At 38.8% G+C, this 25,007-nt stretch overlaps 1 protein-coding gene and 1 long non-coding RNA gene across 7 annotated transcripts in view; one reads left to right on the top strand and one right to left on the bottom strand.

The window, feature by feature from the left end:
- Positions 1-5,903, top strand: part of LOC310903002 — a 32,085-nt gene extending 26,182 nt beyond the window's left edge. Inside the window, exon 3 of the long non-coding RNA XR_014587219.1 lies at positions 1,608-5,903. This is a non-coding gene — a long non-coding RNA (uncharacterized lncRNA). The remainder of the gene's footprint in view (positions 1-1,607) is intronic.
- TET1 (tet methylcytosine dioxygenase 1) overlaps positions 1-25,007 on the bottom strand; it is a 76,560-nt gene that overhangs the window by 18,188 nt on the left and 33,365 nt on the right. For all 6 annotated transcript variants that reach the window (XR_014587168.1, XM_083845397.1, XM_083845399.1 and 3 more), the window contains 5 exons: positions 24,514-24,607; positions 11,936-12,144; positions 10,646-10,796; positions 7,053-7,142; positions 6,467-6,604 (listed from right to left, as the gene is read on the bottom strand). Coding sequence is in view for 5 of the 6 variants with exons in the window: in XM_083845397.1 (XP_083701523.1) it covers positions 6,467-6,604; positions 7,053-7,142; positions 10,646-10,796; positions 11,936-12,144; positions 24,514-24,607 (682 nt within the window). In the remaining variant the exon portion in view is untranslated. The remainder of the gene's footprint in view (positions 1-6,466; positions 6,605-7,052; positions 7,143-10,645; positions 10,797-11,935; positions 12,145-24,513; positions 24,608-25,007) is intronic.

Raw genomic sequence — 25,007 nt, 5'->3', positions numbered from 1 at the left:
AGCAGTGGGCTTTCACCAAGCTTAGAACAAGAGGTTAAAGGCTCCAAGACAAGTTTCTGCAGAGTTCAGTGGAATCTGGTTGAAATACGCCAGCAGATTCCAAATTATTCAGGAATGGGAGAGAGGGTAGGACATACACAGAGCACAATTACATAGGGCTCAGCACATCCTCCCCTTCTAAATTAAAAACAAAAACAGAAATAAAATAAGCATGGAGGCACCTAGCTCCTGTTTGTTTTCATTAGACGCTGCATGATTCTCACTAGCTGTTAAAAATATTCTGCCCAACCTCTGTCTGGACCCATACGCTAGTCTGAAAAAAGGTCTAAATCTTGAAGATTCAATCTACAATCTCGCTATTTTGAAAATCAAAACCCTCACCCAATTTACAGTTCTGCATTTCCAGGCATTTAATCAGGTATGTTCATAGAAATCTTATCTTGTACAGTTATTAGATTTATTCTTTCCCATAAAGAGATTTTCTCCTAAAAATTTATTACTTTTAATCATCTTTTCATCTGACTTATAATTAGACAAGGATAGATTAGCTCTATATTTTTGCAATGCTTGACCCAGGGGAAAGCATATGAGCAGACAGAAAAAAAAACAAACAAAAAAAACTCCTATCAGGTGAAAGAGAGCTTAACTGTAGGCAGAATGAGTATTAGACAGTATCACAAGAGCAACATCCTCTTTAAAACAAGGAAGTCAAAGAACTCTTTGGAGGAACTAAAGAAGATAATGGCTGTAGGACTCTGGCAGAACTATGTAGAAGGTATAGTCACCTCCAGTACACAATATATTAAATACTCAAATGAGACAAAAATGAAGAAAATTCTAAATTCTCCAGAAAAAAAAATGAATACCTAAATACCCTTAATACACCTAAAGCCTAAATACCATAACAGAAAAGCTAATATATATTATTTCTCAGGGTCATTGTTCCCCCATAATATATTTCATTATAAAAGGAAGAACCCAACTGCAAGTGGATAACTGAAAAGTTAATGTTACCAGGAAAACAGTTTTAAATTTAGATTTTAAATTTAAATAAATTATGGCCCTACAGATGAGCTGGCAATTTACAGCTGAAGCAGAGTAATCCACCTAATGTGAAACATCCGTTTCAAAAGCCCCTCTAATACTGAAATTTGTGCAAAATATTCCATGAGGAAACTTAAGAATCTGAGTAAAAATGGATGGCATATTTATTGACTACAAGGTTCTTCAAAAATTCAATCCATAGGCACTATTCATAAGCTACAGCTGAGAAGTTAAAAGCAGCATTTTCCATTGGTTGTGATACTGTGTGCAAATGGACCAGAATTAAAACTGAACATGAGAAAATCATAGACTCTGTTAAACCCCACTTACGCAGTGAAACTACATATCCTGCTACACTCTATTTTTTCCAGAACATGCAGCTAAATCATCCAGGATGCTGGAAAGCCAAAAAAAATATTGGCCAGGTGGTTTGTTTAGGTTTCCGTGTGCCTGGTGATCAAAACCATTGCCTATTCTGGGTTTAGTGATGTCATGGTAAAACTTGCATATTCATGAAACATTTCCCCCCCCTTCTTTTCACTGAAACGCACCCATGAACTCAGTGACATGCCCTACACATCTGTAGCCATGCAACTGTGAATGAATTATTCTGGGACACCTTCATCTGCCTTTGGCCTCCTGAACTTCACAAGATGTAGCCTTTCGCACCACGATGTAAGAACAGATGTTTTAAATTCAAGATGCAGCAAAGCAGTCAAACAGCATTTCTAGCCTTGAAGGATGAAATCAGATTTCCTATGCTCATCGTCCCTTTGCAGATGGAACGGAGAGAAGGTGCCACGTGGGACTCCGAGGTGCTATGCCATCATTGTTTATCATTACAAATACAAACGACTTTGCTTTCTTTTCTCTTGCAGCTGAGAAACAGTCCTGTTTTGTTGGCCTGTTATAACCTGAATGCGCTTGCATAAGTCTGCAAGTCCGAGAAGGGAGTCCCAGACATTTTTCCTTTTGACCGCTTGAGGTTCAACTAACAGTGCCTTCTCCTGGATACACCCACCTCAGGTGCTGTTTTCATGCCGCATGCTGTAACATGGGTGCAGTGCACAAACCACTGTCTGGGAACTCACGGATTACTAGTGAACTTCTAGTATTTCTCCATTTTCACAATATAAAGAATAACAAAAATCCTTCCGTTAAGGTGCTGTGGAGTTTATCTTTTTTCTGATTTGCTATAATCTGAACCTCCAGCTTAAGCATCTAAGTACTTCTGTAGCTCACAAAGAAGTTGTGGACATGACCTCAAATGCACTCTTCAAGTATTTGCAGACATATTCTGTCATTTATTGCAAAAGTCTGGACATACATATGCAGTGGTAACTTGATGAGCTGTAACTACAGACATACAGTAAGTTACAGGAAGAGCAGAGGATCTTTAAAAAATATATAAGAAGGAAAAAAATCAGGAACAGTTTGTTGATGGATTGCTTATTGACACTAACTACTTACTTAGTTCTGCTGCCAATAATTTTGCATTGCAGCTGCCCTTGAAGCACAGATGTAAGCATAGATGTACCTTCCTCCCCTTCCTTCCGCAGTGCCTGCTACAGACTGTGCAGCTCCGCCACTGCTCTCTCACCTTCCTGCACCCCAGCAAAAAGGGCAACATGCCCCACACAGTGAGCAGCACCCATATACATGGCACACAGCTAGTAAGGTCATCATTAACCATTTTGTTCTAGCTGTTGTGAAACCCCTTATTTCAGTGATTTAAATGGATTCACACAGGTATTAGGAGTGTGATCCTTTGCAGCTAAGCCATTGAAGAAACAGAAATACTTACATTTCACAGAATCCATTAGTAACTATAAAGCCTTTATTTACATGCTGCTCATTTACAGTCTAGCTTCACATCGACAAGGAACACTGCACCCTAACACTGTGTTGCAACATACAGCAATGGCCCTGAGTACAACATTAGAAGATGACAAAAGAATCAGTAGAAATGGATGGCATATTTATTGACTACAAGGTTCTTCAAAAATTCAATCCATAGGCAGAAATTACTTTTGCTTCTTTCAGACAAACATGTTGGTTTACACCTCTGTAGAAATGCCAAGTGTTTTCATTCTATTACAGAGACAAATAGGTAATATTCACTTTTGTCTTCAGCTTTTCTATCAAAATGCAGTTCTGCAAAATTTTCAGATTTTTATAGCCAGGAAAGGTTTTCAGCAAATCAAATCTCCCATGGTAAATCTTGCTTTTTCTAAATTAAAATGTACTATTCTACCTTGTATCTACAAAAGATGTTTCCAAAACTTTTTTTCCTCCCCTGCTAATAAAAATGACAGTCATTTATTTTCAGAAACACATACAAGTAATTTACTTTATCATCAAAACATGTGTATCTGGAAAAATACAGGAATGCTTTTCTGAAAATCTGGCAGGGACAGAGAAAGGAAATTGTTCTTTGCAGCTGATTAGATACAATATTCTTTTAAATATACAGTAAATTCCCTACTTGTCCTTAAGCTCATTTAGTGCTTTGCTGAACTCATATCTGTGTCTGATTTAAATCATTTTAAAAAAATCTGTTTTTCCTTTAATTCCTGTGCACTGTGCAGTATTTCTTTCATATTTGTGGTGAAAGTGATTCACCAGCAACTGAAGGGAGAAATGAAAATGTGTCACTCACGCCATAACTAGTGGTGATAGAGCTGGCAGCATTTTATAAATACCATCTTGTAAGGTATTTATTTATTTCAACCTTTTTAGTCTAGAGGAACTTCAGATTTTATAAATGAACATTTTGTGTCTGGGTAAGAAGGAAGAGAAGCAATCTTACCAACACCAACGATGTGCAAGATGACGAGTATGTTTTGTACAAATTTTAAAAGTGTAAGTTGTAATTATCATTAAAAAAATCAAATAAAGGAAACGAGAAAAAAGGTAAATTCACTTGCATGCCTTTGAGATTTAAAAAGCTGGGCAAGTCATCCCCACTCTGTTTATTAGCACATTATCAGAAAACAATCATCTATACGAAAACTGACAGTCACCTCAGCTAGGTGACTACTTGCTACTTGCACACACTGCATTTTGCATACAGAATATGTCAAAGGTAAGATGCAAATGCCTCCATCATTGCCAGCAGTGACGTGTAAGAAATGCTAATCTATTTTAAACTAAGTAGGTAGCTGGAGTAGCTTCTGAAACTACATGGGAATACAGGAGGTGACCAGACGGACGGTAGAGTCCCACATGGTAATTTCTTTTTGTGTTCTTACCACTAGTTTTCCTGCTTGTTTAAAAGCCAAACTTAACAACCCTTATTTTGATCATCAACAAGCTGATCTAGATTGAAGAAAGCCCAGCATATCCTATTACCTTGTCTGCAGAACAACAAAACTCTCTGCTTTAGGCTTCCAACGTGCATCACTGTAACTACATATCTAAGCACACTAGACGTACTAGACAGCAACTTACATAAGCCTTCTCGCTGTGGAGGTTGTATATAGATCATTAGGTAACTCTGAACTCCAGTTCACCTTCTTGTTAAATTTTGTTACATAAATTGAGTGTTAATATTTGCCACCTACTTATACACAGCCCTTTGTTTCAAGCATATCGGAATAAACAGATTAAATAAAGAGAATATTAAGTGTGCAACTTGTACTTGTATGAGTGAGCTATCTGATGAAGGTCACATTTAAAGGTGAACTTCTCAGCAGTTGTAGTGATTTTATGTTTTGTAAGACTTATAAAATTTATCACCAAAATAACATCAGATGACTGTAGATAAATACACAATCATAGAACTATTCCCTGGTACATTTCTCAAAAAAAAAAAACCACCACCATCACACACACACACACAAAAAAAAAGAGTTAATCATCCCTCCAGCCAACTGTTGGCCATACATTTATGGCTTTTCCAAGAGGATTACTGTATTCTTTATGGGATCCAGTATGGCTGAATGAGTAGTGGGATCAGTTTCCATTTTGTCTTTACATTAAGAGGCAAAGTAGCACTTAAAATATTACTTTGGGAACACCCAAATTAAGTTTCATTTAAAACTATGTCATGCAGTCTGCCATGAAAAGGAAGTCTCATTTCCAAATTTGGGATCTTTAAAAGGTCTGAATTACCACACTTCAGAAGCTTCGAAGTGACTGTACATACACATGAGCTTACTCATAGTAGCTCACTAATATTTTGCAAAGTATGCTTTCAGCATTTTCTTATAAAATATCTGCATATAAGTAGCATTCAGCATTAGGAAGAAAATATTAGTCTATTCAGGACTGACATTCCTGCTGAATTCTGAGGCCTGCTTCCATACTTCAAAGTAGCAGATATTTACCCAACCTACAAGCACACATTTAACATTAACAACCTTTCCAGTCATTTCTCCTTGACATTACATACAAACACCAGTAAGTATATACTTAAATTCAATGCTTTATTGAATCACAGCAACATAATAATTGAATTCTCATTTTCAAATCTTAAAAAATTCAGTTTATAAGAGGGCAGAGATTTTAGATGCATTTCTTTTTTCTGTATACACACCCTTTGGTTGAGAAATTATTCTCAAGTTTTACCTTCACCGATGTACAAGAATTCATCCTAGTTGTTTAGGAAGTATTTACAATGTTCTAACTACTAAAGAAAAAAACTCATATTTACACAAGCATTGTCAGTTTTATTTCATTTTCTTTTGACTGTGTCCCTCTTCATGACTATGGGTCTCAGTTTCTAAAAGACTACTTAACTGAGTAATTCCCAACTGATTTTCTCACTAGCAAACCAGCAAGGTATTTGGTACAATGACCACATAAAAAAAAAAAATACACACTGACGACTGTGGGTTTTCCTTTCATAATGAGATACTCAGATTTAATTTCAAGGACCGTAACAGGCACCTGACTCCACCACCATGACATCATACAATGTACTTTCTGACTAGTAACTTCACCAATGTGAAGTCTGGTAAGTGCACAGTGCAAGGAGAAAGTGAATTTGATGGGCTGGGGGAGGTAAATTAATAACGAGTTTATTTGTTTAAGCTCTTCTACAGATGTCTGTGCAACTCCTTGATTAGACCATTATTACCTGACTTTGAGCATCGAGCTTCTACTCAGAATAGCTTATCTGTCCCATGGACAATCCTGTCTAAAGGGCTTGTGTGTCTTCAAAGAGTTACGGTATTTTGTAGGAAAGATCACTCACATACCTTTCTTGATTTGCTCTATAACAAGATGAACGTATGTCCTCTGTAGACTAATAATAAATAGATCCAAATAACATGAGAATTTATAAATGGCAACGTGCAATTAATTTCATAATCGTTTAAAAAACTTCACGCAAGTGTACCCACTAAATCGAGAAACATTTTAGGACACAGAGTAATCACAGCAGTAAACAGTACAAAAAAATAAAATCCTATGTACATACCACAGTGCTTCCATTGTGCATGTTATGTGTATCCTTATGGGCATGGGCACAGAAATCTATGCAAGCTGTTACACCAGAGAAAGGCCTACCGTCCTTGGATCCAAGCCGACAGTCTGGGCCCATGTGTTCATTTTCCACCTAAAAATGAAATAAACTACAGGTACTTAGGACTGCAAGTGTGTGATGTAGAATGCCCCGAGCCACAAATGCACTTGTGATTGAATAAATACAGCCAGTAAGAATATCAGAAAGCACCTATTTCCCCACGAAACATATAATACTTATTACTGACTGTCAACAAGATTATCAGCTCAGCCAGGATCAAACTGTCTCTGCAAATAAAGTGTTTTTATTTGTAAGACTTTTATAAATGCACAGCTGGGGGCATAACTTAATCACCAGCTGGAATAAAAAAGATTTTAAAACCAACCACATGAAATAACAAATCGAAGTAAGCTGTGGGATTCGTCACATCTGTGAGATCTCCTGCTTCCACCTGTTAACATACTTTGGGGTTGCATCTCATTTTTAAACAATGCTGCCTTGTTGGAGGTACAGCTACATTAGTTGGCTGTCACAGACCTACCTGGTTCTGGAAAGCTTCAGGAGCAAGCTTTTTATAAACCGGAGCCACATCAGTAGCTAAAGTTTGCAAATTATTTTCAAGAAGTTCCTCCTGCAGAGAAAGACAATGTTTAGAGAGCTGCAATTTACTTTAAATGAATCTAATCCAGTTTAGAGATGTCTGACTCAAGTCAGCAAAGCTAATAAGGTCCACCTCTACCTTATTTTATTAATCTGACGTCTGTACTACTGTCTTTTGTCACTGGACATAAATAAGGCTATTTTTACATTACTAGAATACCAAAAGCAATAAATACAAGTCAACCAAATAGCAACAGAGGATGTGTGCTAAGGCAGAGAAACCCAATACACAAGGAATTTATTTTTGCATCGTTTCCTCCTTCTCATCCACAGCCAATCAAGGAAAGAGGTATGTTCCACAGAAAATAGAGAAATACCATCCAGAAGAAAAAAATTATACCACATTCTGGGTGGAGATGGAAACTCATGTCTTCTTTTAGTGTTTTGTTTATGGGGTCTTAAGTCACAATGATAAATTCCTGCTAAAATATAAACTTTGCAACTTCTTTGTCTTTTAATCTGATGAGTTACTCCTAACAGTATTTAACATTGATTTCAGCTTGCAGGGGGAGAGGTATGTTTCTAAAACTGCAACAGAAACTTTAAGAAGATTTGGTATTTTGTTATTTGGGTGTGAAAAAGTCACAGTACTTCATAGAAATATCTACTAGATTTGGAAGTAATATTCAGCTCCCTGGGGAAAGCCATGGACACATAGTGGGCTTCTGTGGCAGTGTGACATTTAACCTCTTATTTAGAGAAACGCAATCCCTAAATTCTTGCTTTTCCTGAATTGTTGCTTTTCCAGGAAAATCACTAGCAACCTGGGAAAGAAAAGGCGACAGATTCATTCTGGGATTACCTATCTCCTACTTTGTTTTCCTCCAAAGGCCAGGCTTTTGGAGACAACTGCAGCTTCAGTTTTGCACACTGGGTAGTGGCAAAAAACAGCAGCTTGCTTCATTTTGTTCTACAAGAAACACTTGTCGCCATATATTATAAACACTTATGCACATAAATGTAAGTATACTTTCACATTTTTCAATGTGATATTACGAAATGATTTTTAACTTGTACTATAGCCAGTTTATTAACTGTTGATTGCTACCACATGTTCTTCCGAACTGCACTGAAGGTAACGCATCCTTAATTATCTGTCCTATGTACTATTCTTACCTAGGTAAATTACACCCTTAACCTCATCTCACTCCATCCAGGGCCTCAAATGATCAACCAATCCAAATCTTTCTGGACTTCGAACTATCTTCTTTTTAATGTGCTATATCTCCTAGCTTTATGTCATCTGCAAAATCATCAATATCCAGTTAGCTAGAAGAAGTATCTGATAGAAAAATTCATGACAAAACCAAATGTAGAGAAAAAATATTCACCAGTAAGTACTCTTTTTTGAGATGTACTGACAGCCTGCACACACACAGAAGTGCCCAGCCAAGCACCACTGGCACCTAGAGCTGGAGGCTTTTGCACAGCAGCAGCCAAAGGGTGCAAACGCTTCCCTCACAGACAAACACCATAACAGAGCGCCTGTGTGCTCTGCAGCCCTCATCCCCTCCCAGCTGCACTCCCCAAGGAGATTTTAAAACTTCAGCAGAAAAGGGGAAATAAGACTATACGCTTTCAGATCACACATCTAGAAAACATCCCATTACTGGTTAAGTAATCTCGCTCAGACGACTGCTAATATACTGTGGTGGAAAGTATTCTCCTACAAAAACCTGCAGGTTACCTGTTAAATCAACAGGCAACCCAAGACAGCTCTCATTAGTGGGGCACCATTTCTAGATGCCACTATGAACGCCATCGTGCTTGACCGAATGGAGCTCAAGGTGGCCTTTCACAGACACAGGGGAAGCGATGCCACCAACATAGCCTGCAGTCTCATGGAACATGGTGTGATCAGCGGAGAAGAATCTATTTGAGCCGCCTTTTAAGAGATTAAGATGCAGACTAATATTTCATTAGACAGTGCATAAGAAGATTGCCACCTTGCTGATCTCCCAGCTAATGCTACTAAAAGCATTAGAAACCTGCAGAGGAAAAACACGCACAGGATGCTCCATGTGCAACACCAAGCAGGGAAGAACCTAAGTCAGGGTAATAGAAAACGGAAAGGGAGAAAGCGACAAAGAAGGGGAACAGGACTACTAAAACGAATGAACACCCAAACATAGGCAGTTTTCTGTAAATTGAAAATTTATAAAACAAACTCCTTCAAGACATTTTAGACAAGCAGAGATAATTTCAGCTTGTATTGCCTGAAGTCACGTATTCACTGAGAAACAAGGAGAGAGAGGCTGTGTGTGCCCTGGACTGCTTAGGCAGAAGTCCCATTAGCACTTTAAGTGCTAATGAAGTTCGTGAATACCCACAATGCGAGCAGACAGCGCAAGTCAAAGGAGAATGAGGGTTTTGCATTGTGCACATGAGCATAGAATGCGCTTAATCAGGTCTTTTGTGGAAAAAAATAGGACTTGGGAGGAGTATTTAGCTCCAGTGAATAAACTGACATCACTTTTCCAAGACACATTGTGTGCACACACGTGTACACTACACATTAAAAATGCACAACACTTCTACTACTGTCTGGCCTTCAACCAGTGAGGTCTTTTCTGTATCTGGCAGCAGTGGAGTTCAGGAGCTGAGAAAGACTAATGGCAGGATAACCCAGAAGGAGAACTAGGTAACAGACTGCTCTGTATGTGTCTTTTAAAGCATGTCAGATGTGCTAGTGAAGACCTAATTCATTTATCTGGGAGCTCCACAAGGAAAAGGAGTTATAGAGTCAGAGCAAAAGGAACTTTTGAGTTAGCCCAAGTGATCTTTTTGCTGTATGTCCCTCAGGCAGTGGCTATCAGTTTATACCACATTTATTCCTTCATCACAAAATAACTTTGTTTTTTAGAGGTACATTACTTGGCATAATCCATCATCATATTTTCTGCGCTGAGCTTTATGTCACCACAAATGCTCATAATCAGCAATTAAGACTATCAGTTGGATGCATCATATCTTACTGTAATTCATTCCCTTAAGTGTTTCAAAAACATGTTGTCCGAGGAAATAACAGTTTATTCCCGATGTCAGACAGATACCAGGTTGTCTGCTGGTCAGACATCAATGCGAAAGGCATGCAATCCAAGGCACAAACGTTTCTATAACAGGACAAGAGAACTGAATCTGTTGAGGTGCAGTCTTGGTGCTTAGAAAACCCTTTTTCTCTATTTTATAATTACAAAGAATCAACATTTCATATCAAGTTACACAGTGGAGCTAAATATGTTTAAAAAAAACATTTAAGGATAATTTCAGAGTATTTAAGGAGATAATAAGAGAGCACTTTCATGCGGTGGAAAAGTTATAAATGCTACAGCTCCAAAACATTTAGTTGGATGCCCGTATGATAAGCAATGCATACGTATGTGTGGGGGATATCTGCAGATCCCATTTCTAGTTCTGAAAATCATCTAAATAAATAGTTGGAGGAAAAAAAAAACCAACAAAATGAAGTCTTACTTGTTTAGGGTCATCAGTGAGAAGCCTAAATTTCCTGGGGTTTTTGCTTCTTGCAAATTTACATCCATTGAAATACATACTCCATGAACAGCCGAATGAGAATGATGCTCCGCAAGTTTCTGGATCAAGTCCTTGACATGCACAAGTACGACTATGAACAGAAATAAAGACAAGTCACGTCAGCTGATGATGCAGCTTGTTTTTTTTAATTATCAGTGATATTTGCTATTTCTTCTATAATACATAGCAAAATAACACAGTTTAACTGGGTATTTTCTGTTAATATTTGTGTGTAGAGGATTTTTTTCCCCATGAAGACAGTCCCAACTCCCAAAAGTCCCACAAGTTCTACTGCTACAACACTTAGTTATAGCTACGTAAATATATATCCATGCTTCTTTGATTTTGACTTCTCCAACTGGGTAAAATTTTTTGAAGTACAAGAAAATACCACTCCTATTGAGGGTTACCCATAAATACAGTAAATACATCATGTGCAACAATGCCATTATCGTCAAATTGATCCAACTTCTAAAATGGAACAACCCTACTTAGCCTAACCATTTAAGAACATAAGCATTAGATTCAGGTCACTGCACAGCTGTTAGATATTGGTTAAATGTAGGTAACAAAAAATCAGCACAAAGACAGCTCTGCTCCACAGCCTCAGTTTCAATGAGGTTCAATCTCTCGTTTATTTAAAAAGATCGAGTATTTTAATTTTACACCTATGTAGAATTACAGCAACGGTAGCTGAAGAACATGAGGCAGCTGACAGTACTACTACTGCTTCTCTCATTTAATTAATATAATTGAAAACAAAGCACATTTGCAGTTGTCCTGGCCAGACTCGAGATGCTGGGCAGATGTGTACTGCCGGGAAGAGACAGTCCTCAGAAGATCTCTCAAAGGCCTCATGCTGTATACTCATGTGCAGGAGGAAAGGCAGCACACGTTCCTCTCATGACCAGCCAGCTTTGCTCACGAGCACAGTACAAGTCACATCCTGGCAGCTCCTTACCATGCCTGCACACGTAAAGTGTGTGCAAAGACGAGGGAGAAGTTGCCACCCGCCTCCCTGGGCTTTCCTTGCGCAACTGTCCCTTGGAGCCTGGTCTCTAGAAAAAGCCAGGAGCTAAATTTTATACTGAAATGACACCTAGTGGTTTGTAACTTTAAATAAGCTTTTCTGTATTTTTCAGTCACACTACCAGTGAATTCTCATGCTATTTATTACAGAACAACATTCAAAGGGTGACACAACAATCATTTACAATTAAAGTGACATACTCTTCGTTTAATGCACATCTGCGGCTTGTGGGACAGCCGTATTTTCTGAGGCTCTGCGTCAGTTCTTTGTACAGCGTGTCTGCCAGGAGATGAGGGATCCCTTCCCAGGCCAGTATGAGAATCACTATGACGGCGGTTTGACAGTGGTGTCCTGCACGCTGACGTACCAAGCACAGCAACTTTTCCTCATCGCTACTTCTTCGTATCACCTGGAAGAATCATTTTGTTTATTCTCAGATAAAAGTAAGAAACACATAACGTGTTGTTCTTCTGAGACATGTCAGGCCTGGAAGAGAATGAAAAATCGCTGCCTGAAGTGTCCGTCAGCAAGCAGGAGCGGGAAAGCATCACGCAAGTGGTCTCTGATGTAAAACATGATTTCACATTGCTTCTCTATCTGTAGAAATAGCGTATTTTACAGGAGGAATATCCTAGGTGTTCTACACAAACAATGAAGATGGATTAAGAAGAAAATAACCACTAGAAGTGAATAATCATCTCAAAGTAACAGATCCACTGCTAATAGTTACCTTGAAAGTACTACTGAAAATGTACTGCCAAAACCCAGAATGCAGGTACATAAAAGCACACCCCAAAATCAAACAGCCTCGTGTTAAGATGGTTACCACAGTTACACATCAGCATATAAAACGGTTCCTATCTTGGAAAAGAATATTACAAGAAAGTGATGAAAATAAATGTTGTTCTTAGTGAAGGAAGCAAGGAGATTTTTCATAACATATCCCTAAATGACCCACATTACAGTACTTAGCAGAATGCTGATTTTTTTTACTGAACTGTGTGATATACAAAGCATTCTGTCAACTTTATCCATGCAACAACACACCAAAGGCCAACATGATACAGAACACTACAATGGTTTTCAATATACCATGGAATTAAAGGAAAAAAAAAAAAAACAACATATCTTGTTTTTTGGCATAATTTGAAACAAAGCTGCATTGTAAGAGGACCAAAAATGCATTAACACTAGGTAATACTAGAACATAGGCTTTGAAAATATGTTTATCTATTTGTCAAACATGTTTTACCCACCATAGCCTCTATGAGGCTCCAACAAAAGTTCCAAGACTTCAGTGTTAAGCTTCAACAAAGGTATTGGACCTGGACCTCTCAGGCATTAGAGGCCAAATCTTGCTCCTCGGCTCGGTCATACACAGGATGAGGACTGGTGGGTTGCTCTTCTGTGCTCCATGCAGACAGTGAGCCTGTATGTTGTAGACGGGCTCTGCCAGCCCCGCAGCAAACACGCTTGCTCAGAGTGAGCAGCCAGTCATCCTGGCTTTCCACCCAACAACCCCTATCCATTAGCAGAAACCCCACAGCTAAGTTACTAATCATGGACTATAAAAGCAGGAAGGCAACAGTTTCACCTATTCTTTGGATACCCCCAAATGGCTGAATTTTCATGCAGATTCCCTATCAGACTGATGTCAAAGCTTCTTTGTTGCCAGACTTGCAGCTAGCTATCATTAATAATGTGAGCGCTAGCCTGATCAACTGTGAATATCTGAATTATTTGAATTAATTCAAAGTGGGGACCAAAGTACCCTCGCAATTAAACTGCAAATGAAAGGATCTTCATCAGACTAACAGTTTCAGAGCAAATCGGTTCAGGCTGAGAAGAAAGAAGCAAGCTTCAAGTTAGTTTGTGTCAAGGGAGAAAGCATCACCCTTTTAAAGTTGATTACGCAACCTTAAAATCAGCCTTAAATTGAGTGAGAAAACAAGTAACTGCATCTGAGGTACCATTTCTCAAAAGGAGTCTTGGTTGTGACTGACCAACCGGTACAGTATTTTCTGTAAAGAAAGAAAAATAATGCAACTCATTTACATTTGAGTGAGCTTTACAGAAAACCTATTAAGGCTGATACACAATACAGGTTATTCATGTTGGTGTGAGTTTTACATTCCCAAGGCAGCACAGTTCCTTCGAGTCAGAAAGAGGAATTTGATTTTGTTACTCAGAATGAAGGGTGATGTTTTTAATCTCTTTTTTTCTTTCTTGGTTTTCTAGACCTCCTAACTTCAATAAGGAAATCTGGTATCTCTTAGTTTCTCAGTACATCATCAGGTCGCCCTTTGTGAGCACTCAGAGTTATAAACTGGAAATACAGGGTCCAGGAAAAATGACAAATGGACAGGAAGGTAATTCATAGTTTGCTTTGAACAAACATCACACCACCCTGGAGTTAAACCCAGCTGGAATTTGCTTTGTTGTGCAAGCATCAGATATTGCAATATTCTTACTGGACCCCAGAACATTTTACAATCCATTGTCTTGCAGGCCACAAAGGTGGCTAAGGGATTTATCAGTTGCCTGAATTTTATTTCTGCACCTCTTAAGATGTTACATCATATGCTCACATCTGACTACTGCAGCTGCAGTACTCCTGTCCTTTGGTAACTGGGGATAAGGCACTTTTCTCACCTGTCTCAGAAGAGCACAACTCACACCGAAGTAATCACGGATCCTCTGGGCTCACGGCCAGCGGCAGTGCAGGCAGAGCTGGAGCCATACTGCTTTGCCCATGTAAACTGATGGTGCCCGCTCACGGTACAGCTGACTTTCTCAAAGCAGTAATAAGTGGAGACTCTCTTTGCAGTAATAATAAGTTTACAGCAACACAACACTCAGCTTTAATTCACAAAAAAGCACATTTGAGGGAGACAACTGAAAAACTATAGAACAAATCCAGGCAGAAACACCATGTAAATTCCTGATGATTTAACAATTTTTCTCATGAGGAAAATCCCCACTGCACTCCTTGACTTGGTGACTTATTAGTTACATTAACACTCATGTACTTTCATTAATTTCCAGCTTGTCATTTGTTTTTCAGTACCACATTATATCCACTATGTTTCTGAACTCTGTAAGTAGTTACATATTAAGCTAAAGAAAAAATTACCATATCTGCTTTTCTTCCTGAATTTGTGTTTATCTGAGTAACTGGTAAAGCCCAAATTGTGAATACAAGCTGTGTACTGCTTATCAAGATTTGTCTGATACGCTAACAGACCAGATTTCTTACCGTTTGTAGTGGGCCTCGTAAAGTTTTACTTGATTGATCATTTCCTGAATTATTCTTAAATTCGGATATCTCCAATATATTTATTTCCATCCCAGTTTCTGCAGCTTGAAATGACCAGGGATGATTCCAAGACCTCTTAACCCTTAAAGTTCCCCAAACCACAGTGTTTTAACCCACTACTCCCCCCACACACACACACATTGTGGAAAACATCCTGCTTGTTTTAAATTTATGCAACGACAACATCTTAAAGTCATCATTAGAGTAGCATACAAAGCCTCAGCCTACACTCTGAATAACCTTTTGTTCTTTGGGCATGTGCTTGATATAGTGGTCTTTCTCACTAAGGCAAATTGAATTCATGCACTGTCACAGCCACAGAGAATACAATACTAACATAACTTATGAATCAATTCTTCATGCAATGATTTAAAACATATATGGATGTGTTATTGGAAATTTGTAGACTATTCCCAGTGTACTTATTGTTTCCCTATGAAACACTCAGATGCTAGCATTAAGTTAAATATGCAGCAGAGCAAGTCACTTAATGTTTCTCAGACTGTAAACAATGCACAAATCAGCTGGCAAATCTCATCTCCAATAGTTGTTGATACTACCCATGATTTCTGTGATGTAGTTGTTAAAAATGGTAAAGTAAGCAATTAAATACTTCAGTTTGGTTAATTTGGGTCCCTAATGCACTTAAAAGGAATGAGAAAATAATCATTTGTAAACTGGTAAAATTTTAAAGATAGCTTTTTAAGACAGCAAAATAAAAACTTTTCCCTGCAATTATTTTTTCACACCCAAATCCCCACCACCATTTCTCAGTGACTCACACAGACAAATAATATAACAACAGAAAAAACAGACCTGTAGTAAGTTTGTAAAGTATTATATAACACTTAAATGTGGTACGATCATCTTTTTTGCAGGCACATAGGCCCAGATTATCCCTGAGTTCATTTTAGCAAGCAGTAACTGTCATCAGTACTAAGCATCCATCAAAAAATTCCTACATTTACAACAAAATCTGTTTCAGCTGCAACACAGCCCTTCTGGAAAGCCACAGACCTGACAGAGTCCCCTGCAATGCTTGACCTGGGCATGAAGTTCCAGGCAACCTGCTCCTTCACCTGATCACTAACGTAAGCACATCTAGGACAAGAGGAAAAACTGAAGTGGGACAAACACCTCCTGCCTAACAGCTTTCTTATACACATACGTATTTGGACACACAGCAACACAACTATCACCCTTGTAGGTTGCCAGTTTGGGCAGAACGTTTATTTGTTTTTGTCTTTTTCAAAACCTCATTTTGTACATTCCTCCTGCGCTGCAGTCTGGCACCCACCACCATCACTTTGTGCACCATGCCTGTTCTGCATTATTACGGCTCTCCATGTGTTCTTGTTTATGCATGCAACTTAAAAAGACAGCAATTCAACTCATTTCTTTTATTAACTAGTCCAGATATTCTGAAGTGGCAGAATCAGCTAATACAAATAAGCCTTCAGGGTAAGCCACAAACTGCCAGCTAGGACAGAAAGACCCTCAACGGCAATTATGGCAACATACCACAGCCAAACCTCTGATTCTACAAGCCACAAAGGCAGAAATTAACCCAATTTTCCTAACAGAAAATATGAGCCCCGAACTAGATTATTAAAGAAGTGCCATACACTGCGCAATTCACTCCAGCAGTTTAACAAGGCGTTATGGGACAAATAAGAAGCTTCTCAATCCCTCACATACAAGGATACCAAAGAGACAGAGAGGGATAAGAGGACTTCCTGGGATTACTTTACTGCATTCATTTTGCCTTCAACTAAACACTGTAAGGGCAGGACCAGGTCAGAGAAGCTGACTGTCCAGCCTTATCCCAATCCTGGCAGTGGCTACCAGCAGTTGCCTAGGGATGAGTAGTAAGAGAGGCACCTGGACACAGAGATGCTTCTCATCAACTGTTGCTTCACAGCATCCACAGGCAAAGCTTAATTCCAGGTCATGTGGAGGAAAAAACAACCCCTTTTCTTTGTTTTGAGCTCATCTTCCCCAAACACTAGTGCTTTTGGTATAGGATGAGACTGGATAATAATAGATAGCTATTCGTCTCTCCATGCCACAAAGACCAAGAGAAGTGTGCTTTCTCCCTTTCCCACCTGCCAGGCGGAGAAGCCTTCCCTTGTTTTGCTGTGCTTTCCTGAGCTGGGGGACCATAACTGCTGACAGCATTTAAGATTGGCGTGCAGCATGCATTCACACAGAGGCATAATCATACTTCTTGTTTTCTTCATTCTTTCCCAGCAATTCTCACTGGCTTCTTTTGCTGTTTTCATCACTACTGAACACCAAAGCTGATGTCTTACGTGCTTTTATCCCAAGCAGTAACACTCAGACTGGGGTCCATCACTGTATATAAAACTCCACTCTGCTATTTGCATTGCTTCACATTTATCAACAGCAAGACTTATCTAACATTTTACTGGCCATTCATTCTGGACACCAAGTTCTTCCTGTAGGTGATGACAGCTGGCCCTCTTTTCTTTGTTATCCCGAGCAACTCTCATTGGCAACTTGTCACCTCAGTGTTTCCCACTTTTTTCAAATAATTCCTGAATATAATGAACAGCATAGATAAAGTTTACCAACAAAACTTGCTCCAGCTGTCCAAGTGCTTGAGTTCTACTTACTTGAATTATTTCTTTTAGATTGTTGAAGCAACTGTCTCAACCCTTGGCAGGAGCTCTAGAACAAGGAATAATTACACTGTGAATAAAAATTACTTGATGTCCTTAAACATAAGCCAGTCTATCTAAATTAGCACGTACATGACTTATGTAACTTGCTAAGAATCAGACTGCAGAAGCTCAGCACACCAGATGCTGAGTTACCATATGGATGAGAAATTACTTTCATATTTAGGGTAACCAGAATAGTCGTGTGAACTTTGGTACAATATAAACCAGATACTACTAGCAAATAAGTACAAAACTTTAACTGTGAGTTAAATGCAACAAATTACTGGATGAAAATTGAACAGAACTAACCAAAAGGCCCTTTTTAGACTTATTTCATCACCATGTGGTTCCACTGCAGTAACTGTCCAGTCCATTCTGAATTTCTTCAGCAAAATAGCTGTGTCTCCTTTGCAGAGCATCAACAGATGATTTTAAAGTGAGAATGCAGCCTAAGTGCTCACAGTAATTTCCTGAAATAGGCAACTCATTCAGAACAGCTTGCCTCTACATTTTCTAACCTGTAGATTTTGCCTCTGGGGGAAGTTCACCTATTGGAGTCCCTTCTACATACGATGAAATCTTCTGCTAGGATACAATTCTATAATAACCTACACCAGCACAGAGTACAACGCTGCTAAAAACTGCTGCTGTTCTAGTAGGTGAGGCTGTATAACAGAGAAAGCGGGAGAAGTGCTCTTGTTTGCAGCAGAAGAGAGTCTGCCCTGTTTTCCAAATTCACTCCCCATATATACAGGCACAATAAATGACATCAGACTTTTTTCTCACTGCAAAGTGATATATCCTTTTATTTTCAGTATGTCTAAGAGATATTAAAATGCAAATCAATTCCACAACTTCTCTCTTCTCAATAGTACTAGCAGACTACATCAGGTAAGTTAAAACAGAACAGTCACCATCAATAAAGCTATAGCTATTAAGTTACTTATCTAATTTTACAGAAATATCACTGAAGTGTTTCACAAGAATTATCAGCCAACACCACTTCCAAATTGCTACTAGAAGCAGTACTGTACACTTAGAAATGAGTAAACAGCAATACAGATGCTGTTTTTCTATAACCACATAGCCAGTGCTGCAGAAATGAGGCCAAAATTCACGTCTCAACTCCCAGTGCCCTCTTACCCTCTGCAGTCTCACAAACTTCCCCTTCTGTTACATCATATCAATGGTAAACAGTGCTTCATATGATACGGATGACAAACGAGAACCTACACCCCCTGTTTGTTCAGATATTGCTATTTGTTCTGATGTGGTGATAACAGCAACTTAAATGTTTAGTCTTTCATAATACTTAATTTTCTTTATCTTAACGTGGCTTTTTTGTTTGATATTTACTCTAATAGTTGAGTTTGATATTAAAGAAATGAGAATACCTCTGTTTCCTTCAGAAGCCATGTAAAAATTTCTAATCATTTTGAACCTCAAAGCATTGTACCACTTAGAGAACAGCTTGACTTTGGGTATTACAAACATTTTTCATCCAAAATAATCTCCTCTATGTTTAATGGATAAGTGTTCCTGCAAACACTAAAACAGTACGTGTAAGGGGTACCATAGGTATGGAGGCACTAACTTCAATGTGTGTTGACAGATGGCAACAAAGTCCTGCTCTAACATAATGGTGCCCAAAAACATGACTAAAACCCCAGCCAACCACCCCACTGTGCGCCAAAATTCACTTCCTTCTAGACTTCTATGGAGATCATCATCCAGACTGGCTGGATGGCAGCAGCCCGAGAGCTGTGGTCAATGGCTGTGTCCACCCTGCCATTCTCCACCCCGCAGCCAGCTGGGCCGTGCTGTGCCAGACCTGCCCCTCCCACTGCCAAGCAGCGGACAGGGACATAAGCATCTGGGAGTCTGCTCACGGGTGCTTGACCTCCTGGTAGAGCAGTCCTCTGGTTGGTTGGTAATGATCACCTACCCCAAAGCACAGTGCCATGCTCGTTTGCCACCTCCTTTTCTTTAATAAATTACACATCTCTTCTAGCACTAACTTACATGTATATACCCTAGAAGTTGGAGTAACTTCTCACTTTTCTTGCTTTTTCTATTTCCCATCACTTTCTCAAGCAAAGCTAGCAAACTGGAAAAAATAATCATCTCGCATCTGCAGAAGAAATATTTGTTACCAAAACTCATTCAGCACTCAACAAACTGTAGTTTTTAGCATTGAGGCACAAATTCCTAACAGGTCAATGATCTATAAAGTCTCGGTTATAACAGTGAATTATCTAAGTATTACTTTTTGAAAACTTGATGAATTTCAGTGGCTAATATTAAATCCAGGTCTTTAAAAGAAGACTGTCACTTAAATATATTTATATTGTAAAAGTATTTATATGTGCTTCTTTTTTATCTGCTTCCTGTTTTTTTTAATATTTATACAACCTACCGATCTATGACCAACACTAAAAGATCATAAAGCTCCGTCAAGCTATAAACATAAAATCCCAAGAGGTAGAAAGTACAAAACAAAAGTGAAAGAGTTTGACAAAGGCATAAAAATTCCATAATACTAAATTTTTCAACAATTAGGGCTGCCAATAGGATATCAGAATCTGAAGGGTCCACAGATCATCCAGGGGAAAAATAACAAAGCGCTTAGAGAAAATAAGGCCAGAGATGCAAAAACTGCTTCTTCTGTGTTCACAAAAAGGTATTTGGGAAGATTCCCACTTCAGAACACTTCTTTGGAGAAAAACCCTCAGCTGTGTACCTTATCAAGGTAAAGCCCCCCAAAAAGTGGTTATAGGACAACAGGAACCATTGAAAAACATCACTCACTCTCCTCCCCAAAGACAGTAACAATTTGCCACGATCAGGTAACATCCACCCCGGAAACTCAAGGATGAACAACCAAACTGTTACATCTGATAGGCACTGTTCTGGTTTATAATACACCAGTACCAGAAGGCATGAAGATAACTAAGAGTATGGCAGCTTGTAAAATGGGCCTAGGAGAAATCTGGCAATTTAATGATAACGTTGGCCCAGTATCTGTGCAGGGCACATTTGTAGCTCTGAAGGACAGAAGTAGTGATCACACAGATAACCGTGATGCACAGGGTGAAGTCAAATGTTTGTGAAGAGAAGTCACAGCTCGGTCACACTGCAGGTCCTTCTAAGCCACTCAGTAAGGTCCCTTAAAAAAACAAACACCAATGTGTGTTGGGACAAAGGGAAAGACCACCCAGGAATAACTGGTGAGAAGACAAAGGCTGGTATGTCTCTGATGGGAGCTCTGTAGAACTGTGTTCAAGCCTGTGCTCTCCAGCATGTTTGTCAAGGGTAAATAAAAGGATGACAACAGTTGTGGATGACAGCAAGTAATTCAGAGGAGTGAAGACAAGCACAATCTGCAAACAAATGAAGGAGGAGTTCGTACTGCTGAGTGGGCAGTAAAAGTGGCAGATAAAATTCGCCGTAGTGTGCATACTTAATGCACGTGGATAAAACTATTCCGTTTTGAGACAGAGAGGGACTGACTGCAGGTTGGCCATTACCATGCAGAAATGAGAATCTGGCATAATGATAGAAAGCTCTAAGAAAATGCCAAATCACTGCTCTGCGATGGAGTTAAAAAGGAAAAGCAACTGCTAGGAATTACTGGAAATAGAGCACATGGCTGAAAACATTTTGCTTACCAGTTTAATACCAAGCGTAAAAGAAGAGGAAGGAAAGGAAGGAATAAAGGCAACATTTTTATGAAAGACAACTGAGCACAAAGACACTGCCTCCATCCTAGGGAACCTCAGAGCTAGGAATTACTGGAAAGTGAGTGAGTCTTCTGGGGCCCCACTGCCCTGCTCTTACACCTTTCTGCTATCAGGCAGCGCTGGAGACAGGATATCAGCAAGAAGGACCTCTGCCCCAACCTGGCTGTTCTTATCAGTTCTTATCTCCTGTCTTTATTCAGAGCTGGAGCCTTAGAAATTACATTGCATCTCTGAATGAAGACAGACAGCAATGATAGCTTAGCTGATCCAAGCCAACATCCACAGAAACCAGGAGAAGGAACCCAAAGGAAATCGGTGTAATCCAGAAACGTTAAGACCTGAAGCTGCCCTCTGAGGTCAGCGACATCATCTTTGATTTCAGCGCAGCAGGATTATGCCATGAGTGAGGCTACTTACAGATAACAGGTTTATAAACCATTTCACTTAAATGATGTGAGGTAATCTTTATTTCCCATCAGACATACTGAGAACAGAAAAAAAGAGACCACATCAAACAAAGCACTGATGAAACAGTAGGACTGATATGAATCACTGATCACTGGCTGCTTATGGGGGATGCACTGCAACATGATTATATGAATGGGCTAACCCAGGAAGACATACTGGCAATTCGAGTACTGCAAAGCTTTTCTTTTTTTCTTTTTCTTTAACTCGTTACACAGAAACATGAAGAACTTGGACAAAACAAAAATGTCAAAGTAATCCAAACAAAAAAGGAAAGAAGAGTACGTGTACTCCAGCATGCATCACAGAATGGTTATTTTCTAATCATGCAATTAACACCTACACAGATTTTCCAAGTTTATAGCACCCAAAAAATAAGGAGAAAATGTCAGCTTGTTTAGGGAAAAGGAGCCTTTCTCAGTAAGTGTTTAAAACAACATGCACATGTTTGGAGCAACTTAAGTAAAAACAATTTTGGAGGACATCAGTATTATGAAACAGTCATTAACAGAAGACTGTATGGACCCAAGTATTTTACAAAGCCTCCTTTGATCCTAAAATGTATCTAAGGAACTGGTAAAGGACAAATTTAACTCGTGGAAATAGGGAAATTAACTGGGGAAAATAGCTAAATATTATCAATAGATACATTCATTTTTTTTCTCCTCACATTTGCTTCAGCAGAGCTCCATCGTGGTGCTCTTGCCAGCAAGTTTCTCAAGAGCCCTAAGGGCAATAGCTTGTCCATCTGCAAAGCAGGAATGAGTCTGTCCCAACGTACAGTGTACATGAATAAGTGAAAGTCTCTGTGCAGCTGACAGAACCTTGTGACTGCAATTATCAGAGAGCACAGCAAACTTTTTCCATATGCTTTCAAACAAATTTCACAATTACGCTTCTTTGGTCAGAGCCAAAAGCCAAATACGCAGTTTTAAGGATTAAAATTAGTATTGTCAATGAGAAGTTAACTCACACATTAAGAATACCAACCAAAAAAAAGGCAAATTTTATACAAGATGAAGCATCCTGTACAAAGATGACGACTTCGGTGATTTCCTTCCCTCTCTTGTATTAAGCAGTCACACAGTAACAGCAGACTTGGAAAAGCATTCACCCTCTTTTTGTCTGAGCTTACACACAGAAAGCCACCATTGCACAAAACAAGTTTGGAATTTAGTTAAATTAACATTAAAGCTTACTCTTGTAAACACTTTACATATAGCAATGTGACAGTCTAATTGAACAGCAGGTCCACTGTACCTTTACGGAGCCTTTTCTATATGCAGCTGAGTGCTTCCTGGCTGTCATATTGTACACACGTGTTGGACACCTATGGCCACGCAGACACACAATAAAACCTATCATTTCTGTTTTATATAAAAGGCAGCATGTTGATACTGGCAACAGAAAAATCAATTTTAAGAGTTAGCTTTAAATCTCTTCTTCCTTTCAAAGGCTCACAACTTTTTCTAAGATAAGATTTTTAGCTGTGTTAAAATGTAAGGTTTTTGTTTAGCTGAAATGCTAAGAAAAATAATTCCATTCTTTTTGGGTCAGCTGTTTCTGAAATTCGTTTGACCATCTCTATTTCTTGGATGCTTATTTGTTATTATGTATTATCTGAAGCAACACGCACATATGGGAGTCCCTTCTGAATAATAGCTTATGTGCTGAGTATGAAAACCACATTCGGACTGTTCCAAACATGTAAGCAATAAATACACATGCAGTACCGTTCACGTACATTATGTACTATCATCATTTTTGTCGTGTAGTTACCAATGCTAGTCTACCAAGTGTGCAGTTAACTTCATCAGGTTTTCAGTTAAGTCTGAAACTCCTACATACAGCAACAATAAAAAAATATATTTTAACAAACAAATTCTTTTTATTTCCAAAACTTAGTTTACAAGATTTCCAGTCTACTTTTTACCTCCCTTGGTGGTTTCAGCAAAGATTAAGGACAATCAATTATTTCCAAGCTCTTTCCTGGAGCTTGTCTGTTACCTCATTTCCTGGCTCCTATGAAGCAATGTGAGACAAGACTTTGGTGACACTATCACCGTAACATTTACATTTCCAAATAGGGAGTTCAGCACCTCAAAGAGAGGAACAAACTCCATGGTATATGAAACTGAATTTCCTTATCCAGCACATGCTCTTTTCTTCAGATGTTCATAAAATTAAGAAGAGTTTAAAAAAAAAAATACTGTATTGTTTTCCAACTCTCCCAAGCGATCACCCCTTCTTTTCTTTCAAGCTTCCCAATAGCTTACTTTACTAGACACTCCAGCTTCCAGACACTGTCAAGAATTTCTTACCCTTGATTTGGTCATCTCTGCCAGCTCTATTAAGCACTTCTCTTTCTAACTCATGCAAACCACAGCACAGCAAACAGCATCACAGCTTAAGAAGTGTTTTCCTTAGCTTCATCATTCAGGCAGATTTGTAGATAAATGGAAAAACAGACCTTCATTAAAGACCAGATTATATTTAAGCTCAAAGACTATACACATCATTTGATATTTAAAAGCCACACAAAACAATCTTACTGCTGTAACATAAAAACTTACCCACTTGGCAATCGGACACCCCTGAGAGCTTTTTCCTTCCTTTCCTGTATAAACCACTACCTCTATTCTTACAGCGCTTCCTTTTGCTCCATACCTGCATTGAGAAAGTTCATGAGTAAAACTAAAGCCTCCGTAGACCACTTTAAAACAGTAAACACTTTCTACAAGAACAACAACTTTATTTTTTCCTTGCTTTACTAAGAATAGAAGAAAACCAAAATATTTAAGATGTCAAAAAATACTTTTAAATTCAACACCCTACTTGCAAAAGTCATTTTGAAATATCTCATGAAGGAGTAAGCTTCTGCCAAACATTACTTGGAAAGAAAATGTTATCTGCATGCAAATCCTAGTGACCTTTCTGTCCAACTTGCAGCAGGTTGTTTGTATGCATGACACCAGGAAGCGTAATCCTGCCAGCTGGTAATCTTTGTTATCCCTACTGAGTTCAACAGCACCTAAGAGCATACCACTCCTGGTGTAATTGAACCCTA

This window comes from Anser anser, assembly GCF_964211835.1.
Source record: "Anser anser genome assembly, chromosome: 7".
Lineage (NCBI taxonomy): Eukaryota > Metazoa > Chordata > Aves > Anseriformes > Anatidae > Anser > Anser anser.
The sequence above is the reverse complement of the archived record's forward strand: the minus strand, read 5'-3'. Positions and strand labels throughout refer to the sequence as shown.